The sequence below is a fragment of the Arachis ipaensis genome, chromosome B7 (assembly GCF_059453495.1).
Source record: "Arachis ipaensis isolate K30076 ecotype BB chromosome B7, ASM5945349v1, whole genome shotgun sequence".
Taxonomy (NCBI): domain Eukaryota; kingdom Viridiplantae; phylum Streptophyta; class Magnoliopsida; order Fabales; family Fabaceae; genus Arachis; species Arachis ipaensis.
In genome coordinates, this window is record NC_142442.1 from 133,655,655 (window position 1) to 133,669,531 (window position 13,877).

Consider the following 13,877-nt stretch of genomic DNA (forward strand, 5'->3'; position numbering starts at 1 on the left):
AAAAGTTTGATATAGAAATAAGAGACAGAAAAGGGACAGAGAATCAAGTAGCTGATCACCTGTCCCGAATAGAACCAGTAGCAGGAGCATCCCTCCCTCCTACTGAGATCTCTGAAACCTTTCCAGATGAGCAATTATTTGCTATTCAGGAAGCTCTGTGGTTTGTAGACATTACAAACTATAAGACTCAAGGTTCTCCTTCTGTAACCATGGAGAGGAAGCATGAAAAACTTCTCTCAATACAGAGTCAAACAACACCCCCACATTCAAACTCTAAGTTTGGTGTTGGGAGGCCACAACCAAACTCTAAGTTTGGTGTTGAGAGGCCCCAACCCTGCTCTGATTATCTGTGAGGCTCCATGAGAGCTCACTGTCAAGCTATTGACATTAAAGAAGCGCTTGTTGGGAGGCAACCCAATGTTATTTAATTATAACTATTTATTTTCCAGTGCTATTTTATGTTTTCTTTAGGTTGATGATCATGTGAAGTCACAAAAACAACTGGAAAATCAAAAACAGAATGAAAAACAGCATTAAAAATAGCTCACCCTGGAGGAAGAGCTTACTGGCATTTAAACGCCAGTAAGAAGCATCAGACTGGTGTTTAACGCCAAAACAGAGCATCAAGTTGGCGTTTAACGCCAAGAAACGGAGAAAAGCTGGCGTTTAACGCCAGAAACAAGCAGCAATCTGGCGTTAAACGCCAGGATTGCACACTAAGGGCGTTTTTGCATGCCTCAATGGAGCAGGGATGATAAGTCCTTGACCCCTCAGGATCTGTGGACTCCACAGGATCCCCACCTGCCACACCTTTTCATACACACTTCCCCCACCCTTGGCCGAACCCACCACACACCTCCTTCTCCTCCTTTCCTCCTTCTTTTGCTCGAGGACGAGCAAACATTTTAAGTTTGGTGTGGAAAAAGCATTGCTTTTTTGTTTTTCCATAACCACTGATGCCTCAAGGGATGCACTTTCCTCCACAAAACTATTGGGAGCAGATTAACACCTCCCTATGAGAATTAAGTTCAAACATGGGACAACTAAGGGTGGAGCACCAAGAGCATTCCATCCTCCTCCATGAAATTAGAGAAGATCAAAGAGCTATGAAGGAGGAGCAACAAAGGCAAGGAAGAGACATAGAGGAGCTCAAGAGCACTATTGGTTCTTCAAAAGGAAGAAGACGCCACCCTCACTAAGGTGGACCCGATCCTTAATCTCCTTGTCTATTTATTTTTTTTTTCTTTTTTCATTCTCTATGCTTTATTTATGTTTGTGTCTTCATTACATGATCATTAGTATCTAGTGTCTATGTCTTAAAGCTATGAATGTCCTATGAATCCATCACCTTTCTTAAATGAAAAATGTTTTAATTACAAAAGAACAAGAAGTACATGATTTCGTATTCATTCTTGAAACTAGTTTAATTATTTTGATGTGGTGACAATACTTTTTGTTTTCTGAATGAATGTTTGAACAGTGCATATGTCTTTTGAATTTGTTGTTTATGAATGTTAAAATTGTTGGCTCTTGAAAGAATGATGAAAAAGGAGAAATGTTATTTGATAATCTGAAAAATCATAAAATTGATTCTTGAAGCAAGAAAAAGCAGTGCAAAAGCAAAAGCTTGCGAAAAAAAAAGGAAAGAAAAAGAAAAAGCAAGCAGAAAAATCCAGTAACCCTTTAAATCAAAAGGCAAGGGTAAAATAAAAAGGATCCAAGGCTTTGAGCATTAATGGATAGGAGGGCCCAAAGGAATAAAATCCTGGTCTAAGCGGCTAAACCAAGCTGTCCCTAACCATGTGCTTGTGGCGTGAAGGTGTCAAGTGAAAAGCTTGAGACTGAGCGGTTAAAGTCGTGATCCAAAGAAAAAAAAAGAGTGTGCTTAAGAACCCTGGACACCTCTAATTGGGGACTCTAGCAAAGCTGAGCTACAATCTGAAAAGGTTCACCCAGTTTTGTGTCTGTGGCATTTATGTATTCGGTGATAATACTGAAAAACAAAGTGCTTAGGGCCACGGCCAAGACTCATAAAGTAGCTGTGTTCAAGAATCAACATACTGAACTAGGAGAATCAATAACACTATCTGGATTCTGAATTCCTATAGATGCCAACCATTCTGAACTTCAAAGGATAAAGTGAGATGCCAAAACTGTTCAGAGGCAAAAAGCTACTAGTCCCGCTCATCTAATTGGAGCTAAGTTTCATTGATATTTTGGATATAGTATATTCTCTTCTTTTTATCCTATTTGATTTTCAGTTGCTTGGGGACAAGCAACAATTTAAGTTTGGTGTTGTGATGAGCGGATAATTTATACGCTTTTTGGCATTGTTTTCTAGAAGTTTTTAGTATAATTTAGTTAGTTTTTACTATGTTTTTATTAGTTTTTATGCAAAAATCACATTTCTGGACTTTACTATGAGTTTGTGTGTTTTTTGTGATTTCAGGTATTTTCTGGCTGAAATTGAGGGACCTGAGCAAAATCTGATTCAGAGGCTGAAAAAGGATTGCAGATGCTGTTGGACTCTGACCTACTTACACTCAAAATGGATTTTCTAGAGCTACAAGGGTTCAACTGGCACGCTCTCAATTGCGTTGGAAAGTAGACATCTAGGGCTTTCCAGAAATATATAATAGTCCATACTTTGCTCAAAGATAAACGACGTAAACTGGCGTTTAACGCCAGTTCCATGTTCCATTCTGGCGTTAAACGCCAGAAACAGGTTACAAGTTGGAGTTAAATGCCCAAAACAGGTTACAACCTGGCGTTTAACTCCAGAAACAACCTAGGCACATGTAAAGCTCAAGTCTCAGCCCCAGCGCACACCAAGTAGGCCCCGGAAGTGGATTTCTGCACTATCTATCGTAGTTTACTCATTTTCTGTAACCCTAGCTACTAGTTTCGTATAAAAACAACTTTTAGAGACTTACTATATACCAGATGACATTTTACACGTTTCATATTGTATTTCTGACGGCATGAGTCTCTAAACCCCATGGTTGGGGGTGAGGAGCTCTGCTGTGTTTCGATGAATTAATGCAATTACTACAGTTTTCCATTCAATCACGCTTGTCTCTATTCTAAGATATTCACTCGCACTTCACCCTGATGAATGTGATGATCCCTGACACTCATCACCATTCTCAACCTATGAACGCGTGCCTGACAACCACTTCCGTTCTACCTTAGATTGAGTGTATATTTCTTAGCCTGTTGGTTCATGATCAGAGTCTTCGTGGTATAGGCTAGGATTATTGGCGGCCATTCCTGAGATTCGGAAAGTCTAAACCTTGTCTGTGGTATTCCGAGTATGATCTGGGATGGGATTACTGTGACGAGCTTCAAACTCACGAGTGCTGGGCGTAGTGACAGACCCAAAAGGATCAATGGATCCTATTCCAACACGAGTGAGAACCGACAGATTATTAGCCGTGCGGTGACAGCGCATTTGGACCATTTCCCTGTGAGATGTGAAGAAGAAAGAAGAATGAGGATAGAATAATGAGATGAAGAGTTCGAATAAAAGGAGGTAAAAAATTTGAAAATTTAGAAGTGAAACGAGAAACTAGAATTAAAATATTTTTTGTTTTTATTTTATTTATTAATTGAATAGGAAATTAAAAGTTAATTAACTAAAAAGATTTGAAAAATTAGAAGGTAGTTTTCGAAAAAGAAGAGAGAGAGAGAGAGAAGTGAGAAGTTTTCGAAAATAGAAGAGAGATGAATTAGTTACGAAGTTTTGAAAAAGAAGAAAGAGAAAACAAGTAACTAATTAAGAAAGATTTGAAATTAAGATAAGATAGAAGATTAGAAAAAGAATTTAAATTAAAATTTAAAATTAGAAAAGATAAGATAAGAATTTTAAAAGATTTGATTTTGAATTTTGAAATTGAAGCAAGATAAGATAACGATTTGAAAATAAGTTTGAAAAGATAAGATATGGTGAAGATTTGAAAAAGATTTGAAAAAAGATAAGATTTAAAATTTGATTTTTGAAAAAGAATTAAATTTGAAATTTGAATTTTGAAATTGAGTTTTAAAATTTGAATTTGAAATAAGATAAGATAAGATTTTTTGAAATTTAAAGAAAGATAAAAAGATAAGGTGAAGATTTGAAAAAGATATAAAAAGATAAGAATTAAAATTTAAAATTTGACTTTAAGATAAGATAAGATAAGATAGTGATTTGAAATTAAAATTTGAAGAATTTTCGAAAATTCGATTAAAGATAGAAAATATATTTTTTATTTTTTGAATTAATGAAGAGAGAGAAAAACAACCAAAAGACACCAAACTTAAAATTTTTAGATCAAGAGACACTAATTTTCGAAAATTGAAAGAACAAACACCGAAAGACACCAAACTTAAAACTTTTAAGATCAAAACAAGAAAAGAAACAAGAACAACTTGAATACCAAGAAAGAACACTGAGACTAATTCAAAAATTTAGAGAAAACAAAGAACACACAAAGGACACCAAACTTAAGAATTAACACTAGACTCAAACAAAAGACACTATTTTTTGAAAATTTTTGGAAAAAGAAACAAGAAAGTTTGAAACTTTAACAAGAACAAGAACAAAAGACTCAAACAAAAGATAAAGATTAATAAAGAAAAGAAAAGGTTTTGAAAATTTTTTGAAAAGAAAACAAAAGTCTCAAATAAAATAGTAAAAATTACCTAATCTAAGCAACAAGATAATCCGATTGTTTGTCAAATCCAAACAATCCCCAACAACGGCGCCAAAAACTTGGTGCACGAAACTGGCTCCGCAGGTTTCGCACAGATAGACTAGCAAGTATACCGGGTCGTCCAAGTAATTCCTCAGGTGAGTGAGGGTCGATCCCACGGAGATTTTTGGTTTGAGCAAGCAGTGGTTACCTTGCAGATCTTAGTTAGGCAGATAGAAATTATAGTTTGTCACGAAAAACGTATAAAATAGAATAAATAAATAAAACGTTACTAGATAGGTGTGAAATCAATGGTATGAGAATGGTTGAGGCTTCAAAGATGCTTTGTCTTTCCGGATTAACTTTTCTTACTGTCTACTTCAATAACTTTCTGATTCATTCAATGGCAGCCGTAAGTGATTAACTCATGTCCTCTCATCAAGTTAACCTCCTCCACTGCAGCAATCCACTATGTTGAAGTGACTCATGTCCTCTCGTCAAGCCACCTCTAGGTCTCTCACTGTAGCAGAAGATGAAGCTCTAAGCAATCCACTCCCCTTCACGATCCTACTCAAGGTGCCACAGACAAGGCAGATCTTCCGGATCAGAAAGTGCTGCTTCTTTTACTCTAGCCTTAACGCCACAGAGACCTCACTTACCCACGATCAACGGAATTTCATGTCACATATCCAAAGTTGCCCAGGTACTCTATTGGAATCCGCAATGCAATCTCTAGCTTTGGTTCAACGCTATCCGGGTCAGGACTCACACGGAACCCATGTAGAACAAGGGTGATTGTCATTAGTCACTCTCAATTCATGAGATGAAGAACGAGAATGCATAAGAGAATAGAATCAGACATATTGAACTAAAACAGTAATATTATTGATCCATGAAACTCAGAAGAGCTCCTAACCTTAACCTTAGGAAGTTAGTGACTCATACTGTACAAAAGTAGTGAAGTATTCGAATGGGGGGGGGAGTTAGGGTGATCTTCTCCTATATATACTAATATGCTAACTAAGAATTACAAAAATAAGATAAACTAAGTTGATCGTGTGAAAATCCACTTCTGGGGCCCACTTGGTGAGTGTTTGGGCTGAGCTTGAGTGAAATCCACGAGCCAGTACCCCTTAGGGGCGTTGAATGCTGGCTTGGGACTCCCTTTTGGGCATCGGATGCTAGCTGCTCCCTTGTGGGCGTTGAACGCCAAGAATAAGGTAGGTGGCTGGCGTTGAACGCCAGTTTTGGGCCTTCATTTCTAAAGCAAAGTATGGATTATTATATATTTCTAGAAATCCCTGGATGTTAGCTTTCCATAGCCATTGAGAGCGCGCCATTTGGACTTCTGTAGCTTCAGAAAAGCTCCTCGAGTGCACGGAGGTCAGATCCTGACAGCATCTGCAGTCCTTTCTCTGTCTTTGAATCAGACTTTTGCTCAAGCTCCTTAATTTCAGCCAGAAACAGGGACGGACCTAGAGGGGGGCGAGTAGTGGCCTCGCCCCCCCCCCCCCCCCAAATTTTTAGAAACTATATTTATATATGAGATATGTATTTAAAAAAATAAAAATTATTATATAATTTAGTATTTTTATATGTATTATTTTTTATTATGTGATAGATTTATGTCTTAATTATTTAATTACTAATATTTTTCACTTAACTAATTTAATATCATACCCTCAAGTTTTTGTAACTCTCAAATTAGTTTTTATATAATAATTTCTATATTTATTTAAAAAAATTATTTGTTTATTTTATATTAACATATTTAAAATTTATATTGTTATATTAATAATAACTTATGTAGTTGTATTTTGGTAATCACATTATGTACTTTAGATATTCTTTTTCTTATAAAAAATACTTATTTTTCTTCTAAATTTACGTTGTTGAAAGAAAAACTTTTATAAAAATATCTTATATCTTGTATTCTATAAAGATATTGTGTCTTTCAAATAATTAATAATTTATCATTTATTTTCAAATTTTTAAAATTTTTTAAAAGAATTAATTTTAATTAATAAGATATGTGATCATTTTTAACTAAACACGCTATAAATTATTGGTACTTTATAATTTTTATAATGTACTATTGATATTGTTATATTTTTTAAGTAACTATCATATTAAAAATAAAATTGTGAAAAAATTATATATATATATATAAATTTTTTGAAAAACTAACTCTAATAACTATATGTTAATTATTTTTATGGAACAAAAAAAATTATCTAAAATTCGGCCCCTCCATACTAAACTTTCTAGATCCGTGATGAGCGGATAATTTATACGCTTTTTGGCATTGTTTTTAGGTAGTTTTTAGTAGGATCTAGCTACTTTTTAGTATATTTTTATTAGTTTTCAAGAAAAATTCACATTTCTGGACTTTACTATGAGTTTTTGTGTTTTTCTGTGATTTCAGGTATATTCTGGCTGAAATTGAGGGACCTGAGCAAAAATCTGATTCAGAGGCTGAAAAAGGACTGCAGATGCTGTTGGATTTTGACCTCCCTACACTCGAAATGGATTTTCTGGAGCTACAGAAACCCAATTGGTGTGCTTTCAATTGCGTTGGAAAGTAGACATCCTGGGCTTTCCAGCAATATATAATAGTCCATACTTTGCTCGAATTTTGATGACACAAACTGGCGTTTAAACGCCAACTTCCTGCCCTATTCTGGCGTTAAATGCCAAAACTGAGTTACAAGCTGGAGTTAAACGCCCAAACTAGCACCAAAGCTGGCGTTTAACTCCAAGAAAAGTCTCTACACGTGAAAGCTTCAATGCTCAGCCCAAGCACACACCAAGTGGGCACGGAAGTGGATTTCTGCATCATTTACTTATTTCTGCAAATCCTAGTTACTAGTTTAGTATAAAAACTACTTTTAGTGATTTATTTTATATCAATATTTGGACGTTTAGTCCTTAGACCATCCTTGATCGAATGTTCCTATTGTGACTATTGTACACATTTGGAGGCATGGCCGTTCACTTATGTATTTTCAACGGTGGAGTTTCTACACCCCATAGATTAAGGTGTGGAGCTCTGCTGTTCCTCATGAATTAATGCAAAGTACTATTATTTTTCTATTCAATTCAAGCTTATTCTTATTCCAAGATATTCACTCGTACTTCAACCTGATGAATGTGATGATCCGTGACACTCATCATCATTCTCACCTACGAACGCATGCCTGACAACCACTTCCGTTCTATCTGCAATAGCTTGAGCGTGTATCTCTTAGCCTCCATTCCGAAAAATAGGAGTCTTCGTGGTATAAGCTAGAATCAATTGGCGGCCATTCCTGAGATCCAGAAAGTCTAAACCTTGTCTGTGGTATTCCGAGTAGGATCTGGGAAGGGATGACTATGACGAGCTTCAAACTCGCGAGTGTTGGGCGTAGTGACAGATGCAAAAGGATCAATGGATCCTATTCCAACATGATCGAGAACCAACAGATGATTAGCCGTGCGGTGACAGTGCATTTGGACCATTTTCACTGAGAGGACGGACGGTAGCCATTGACAACGGTGATCCCCCAACATACAGCTTGCCATGAAAAGGAGTATGAATGATTGAATGAAGACAGTCGGAAAGCAGAGATTCAGAAGGAGCAAAGCATCTCCATACGCTTATCTGAAATTCTCACCAATGAATTACATAAGTATTTCTATTTTATTTTATATTTTATTTATATTTTAATTATCAAAACTTCATAACCATTTGAAATCTGCCTGACTGAGATTTACAAGGATGACCATAGCTTGCTTCAAGCCGACAATCTCTGTGGGATCGACCCTTACTCACGTAATGTTTATTACTTGGACGACCTAGTGCATTTGCTGGTTAGTTGTGCGAAGTTGTGAAGAAGAATTGAGATTACGATTGTGCGTACCAAGTTGTTGGCGCCTTTGAGATCACAATTTCGTGCACCAATCCGTCCCTGGCCAGAAAATACCTGAAATCACCATAAAACACACAAACTCAAAGTAGAATCCAAAAATATGAATTTTGCACTAAAACCTATAAAAATATAATAAAACTTAAACAAAACATAATGAAAACTATATAAAAATAACGCTAAAAAGCGTATAAAATATCCGCTCATCAATTATCCCTGCCCCTCCGAACGCTTGGTTGGAGGCTCTGTCAACATGAAGCTTCCACCGTGTGCTCGTATTCTCGGGTGCGTCACCAACTACCTCGACTAGGAAGTCTGCACCCGGACCCGACTCGCTAGTGGGCCGGGCCGGAACAAAACTCTTAGAAGGATGACGATTTATCAAATAGGCAGCTGTTAAAAAAGCATCTTCCTAAAAGATTTTAGGAAGTTTGACTATGGCAAAAAGAGTAAAATCAATTTTAACAATAATGTGCCTGTATTTTCTCTCAATCACACTTTGTTGTTGGTATGTATGAAGGCAGAAATTAAAAGTCTATGATTAATACTATTTTACTATAAAAATATACTTAAAAATGTGTGACAAGAATTTTATTGCATTGTCAGTTTGTATTGAGAGATATAGCTATAAGGATAAAGGCTAAGCTGTATTAGTAGGGTAGCTTGCTTTGGCTGCATTAGAATCTAATTGGGGAAGTATTTTATTTTCTTGTATATGATCTTCAAGGTTCTGACCTTTGATAGCAAATAAGCATGTTATTGCTAAGTTACAAAGTTTTTGTCATCGAGTTTATTTAAGATTAGAGCCAAATAATTTTTGAAACTGATAGAAGGAAGTGTGATAGCCATGGATGATTAAAAGGCTTTGATACCATGTGAACTTAATCGAAAAAGTAATGAAGAATCATGAACTGAGCTTAGTAATGCCCAGTTTCTTATGTGCTAAGAAAGACAAAGAAAGGATGATACAAAGAGAAAAGAGAGTGAATTGTATTTCATATTAATATAGAAAGTGTGATTATACATTGCTATTAATAAAAAGACTCATGTTGGGTCAGCCGCACCATACAATTATTTTAAGGTGAAAATTCAAGTACAATCAACTTTACGTAAAATTGATAATTGAGAGGTGTTAGATAAAAATTTAGTTAAATCAATTAAGTTAACTAAAAATTTAGTTAAATCAATTAAGTCATTTAATTGTTCTCAGCTATTAACTTTACGTAAAATCGACTGCAAAAGTTTTCATCTTATTTCAATAAATCGATCAGCTTAATTGCATGTATCACGGTAAAATAGCACTAAGATGTAATTTGATTGACCCTTGAAGTCAAAGTGAAGTTGATATCATTTGCTATTTTCTTCGCATCAAATGAGATGCCTTCTAATCCTCTTTTCGAAAATCCAGCACTGTAAATTCCATGTTCTCCTTTCCAATGATTTGGGTAACTTGGTTTTGGCATTCCATTCTCATTGAATAGATTCTTGTAATCCTGAACGGCCAAAAATGTAACACAATTAATTACAGAAACATATTTATTAAGTACATTAATCTAAACGGTAACACTACAAAGACAAAAAAAAAGTCAAAATTTATTATTAATCTATATTAAATAAGACAAGTTCTAGTTGGTTTTGTTTATTCTTTTTTGTTATAAAATATTTTTATAATTTAAAATTGAATTTGAGACTACTATACCCACTATCCATTGAATAGATTTGTTTCTTTAGGAAATACTATATTATTTCCGAAATAAAAATATAAATATACGCACCTTAAGCCACTTCAGCACATTGGTTTTGTATCCAGTAGCAAAGATGATTGCATCGAAATGAGCATGTTGTCCATCAACAAATTTAACTACCTTTCCTTCCTTGATACTTGAAATACCAGGATAAACCTAAATTTAATTTAAGACAAGGATAACTAATTGATCGGATAGAACCCATTGTTAATTAAGAAATCAATTTACAAATTATAATTAATTAACTAAAAAAGTATAAAAAATTAACTTTTACTTAAACAACATTAACCGACTTTAATGTTTAGATTTATAATTTAAAATCTAAAATTTTAGATAAATAAAATAATTTTAAAAAATCGACTGATCTTAAAAAATTGATTATCTAGCATTAAACAAGTATATATGTATTTATTACCTTCACTTTTCCCTTCTTAATCTTTTCTATACAACCAACATCAATGGTAGGAGTAGTACCACCTTTTATTTTGAGTGCAAAAGGTCCCTCCTTTGGCCTCGTCAAACCATACTTAAACATATTCCCATACTTCAATTTGCTCATAAGAACCATCATCTTGTCCACTTTATCCACCATGAAGTGTTTCAGCATCAACATACCCGCATACACCATTTCCTTAGTAAAATAATGCACCTGAATGAATAGCATACACCCACTATTAAATTTTGTTGGTTATTTTGAACTCTATAGGGTTCATATATTAGAACAGATGCAATGCATGCAATTTGATTGCAAGCACAAGAATTTACATAAGAGAAATGTTAGGGCCAGCCAATTTTGTGATTTGTAGCAATTAATTAGTTATCATTATTGTTTTTAATAGTGTGAGATTATATCTAATTATATAAAATTATTCACTTTTTTTTTACTAATTAAGTGCTGGCTAGATAAACTTTCTCTTCACATAATTAAATAGCTCATATATATTTTAAGTTGATTTATTAACACTCTAATTTCAAAAATTATAAAACCATCTTTTTCAAAGATACAGACATATAAATAGTTACATATCTAGATAGAAAAATAATTTACCTGACTTCTGACGACAATAGAGGTATATGCACCCCAAGTTGAAAGATCATAAGCAATTTCCATGCCAGAATTGCCACATCCAACAACCAAAACATTCTTCTTGTACATTTCTCTCCCATTCAAATACTTGCTACAATGCATGGACTCTCCTTGATAGCTCTCAAGTCCTTTAATGTTTGGGATGTACTCTTCACTATTCTCTCCACTCGCAACCACCAAAAACTCCGCTTCATAGATCTCGTCGGCACCGGAAGAGTTGTTGGTAACAAGGAGCCTCCACTTTCCATTGCTTTGGTCAATTAAAGCAGAGTCAACAGAGCAGTTGTAGTTGATGGCAATGTTGAAATGCGCGATGTAAGAGTCAATGTAGCGCAAGAAATCAACCCTAGGGACAAAATTGGGAAAGTCAGAAGGAAAAGGATAATGTGGAAGGCTACAAAAGTCTTTTCCTAAGTGTAGTTTCAAACGATCATAGGCTCTTTTCCTCCAAAGAGAAACAGGGCAATCATCTCTTTCAAGAACAATGTTAGAGATTCTGAGTTTGTTGAGGCACCCTGCGGTTGCTATTCCAGCTGGTCCTGCACCTACAATCACAACAGGTACTTCAATAATCTGCATGCTTGATTGTTATAGTTAATAATCAATTTTTTTTCGGTGACTAATGAATAATCAATTTAGTCTTGGTGTTTTTATAGTTTTATAAAGTTCTGTTATTATTGAAAACGTGCATGAATTGTGATGATCTTTTTATAGTTTTTTGTTTGTTTTGTTGTAATTATGGGGCAATGCATATGTTTTGAAGATAGTCTAATTGGTTAGTCAAGTAATTTTCAAGCCAAATTTATTCTTACCGTCTAAAATTAAAAATCAGTTATCAAATTAAAACTAAAATATAAAATATATATTTAAAATATATGAAACATTATATTTAAAATATATATATATATATATATATATATATATATATAATATTTTTTAATTTTTATACATAACATATTATACAATAGGAGTAATATATCATTTAAGAAGATGATTTAATTAACATGTGTTTTAAGGTTATACATGTTATAGTTATTATTAATAAAAAATTAATTTTTTTACTTTACCATGCAACATTTCTATCTAGGGATGTTAATGGGGCGGGGTGGGGGCGGGGGCAGGGGATACCTCCTTGCTCCCTGTTTTTGCCCCCCCAAAATTGATCCCCATTTCCCTCGTTTTCTGTGTTCTTCGCGGGTCCACATTCCCCATCTCTTTATGTTGAACATTTATATGAAAATTATAGTAAAAAATAAAAAAAAAACTACAAAACATTATTACAAACATATCTTATCCAAGATTATAAGTCAAGAAATACAACATAACAAATCATAGCCCATAAGGGGATAAGCACTGAACAAGAAGAGTGGCCGGTAGTGACTGGCGAAAGGGTATGCTGCTATGGCTGTGACTGTCGACACAACTATGGGGGATTGGGAGTTTTGAACTTTTCTGGAGAGTTGGGGCTTCGAAACGGCGCTAAGTGGAGTAGTAGGAGAGAATGGAAGACATTAAATAAGGTAGGGTTAGGGTTTTCAATAGGTGAAATCCCTAAAAAGTCTTTATATTGGGAATAAATTCAGGGTATTTAAATAAACTCAAGAATTTGGGGAATTATCGGGGGCGAGGTGGGGATCCCCGCTCGGGTCCCCGTGCGTGTTTCGGGGGGATTTTAGTCCCCATCCCCATCTCCACGAAAAAAATCTCCACCTTCAGGTTCCCATTCAGAGCAGTCCCCATAGGGATCCCCGTGTTTCGGAGAATTTTGACACCCCTATTTCTATCTGAAACACTTAGCTATTTGTTTATTCCCTCTCAAACACCTTTTTTCCCCTCCTTCGTACTTGCTAAAGGATGGAAAAGCGTTGATTGTTCCTTGGACTGACTAAAGAGGAGTGATAATTAATATAAAATTTGAGAATGTCAATATCATTTTTTAATGTATGTATTTTAATTTACTCTATTTAATATTTATAAAAATATTTAAATTTATTTAAAATAAATAAATAATAATTTCTTATTACAAAAGATTTAAACGCTAACAAAATTAACCATAAAAGAATAAAATTAAAGTTATACCCATAAAAAATGAGTTATGTTCGACAAAAATAATTAATTATTAATTTTTTATTATTTCTATTAAAAATTTAATTACAATGCCCAAATTATCCCATTCTCTTCCATTATCTTCAACTTTTTAAATTTTTCAACTCAAGTCTCTGTTACCAACAAAATCACTACCTTTTTTTCTCAAATTTTGAATACCACCATCATCACCACCATCACTATCAATATCACAGTCAATACAACTCATCAATAAACCGAGACAGAATGAGACAAAAGGAGATAAACTACTGAAGGAAGATAAACAAAGCCAGGGGTAGTAACAGAGAGCAAAAATTATCAACGTTGTTGTCTTCAGCAATCGTTAAGCTCAGGAGAAGGAGGAGAAGCGTTGCTTCCGTCA

At 34.6% G+C, this 13,877-nt stretch overlaps 1 protein-coding gene across 1 annotated transcript; it reads right to left on the minus strand.

The window, feature by feature from the left end:
* Window positions 1–9,879: 9,879 nt before the first annotated feature.
* LOC107607769 (putative indole-3-pyruvate monooxygenase YUCCA11) lies at window positions 9,880–11,989 on the minus strand. Its single transcript, XM_021107953.2, has 4 exons — window positions 11,372–11,989; window positions 10,739–10,972; window positions 10,354–10,479; window positions 9,880–10,071 (listed from the first exon to the last, which is right to left on the minus strand). Exons 1-4 carry the CDS (start codon window positions 11,987–11,989, stop codon window positions 9,880–9,882), a joined length of 1,170 nt encoding a protein of 389 aa, XP_020963612.2.
* Between the last annotated feature and the right edge of the window lie 1,888 nt (window positions 11,990–13,877).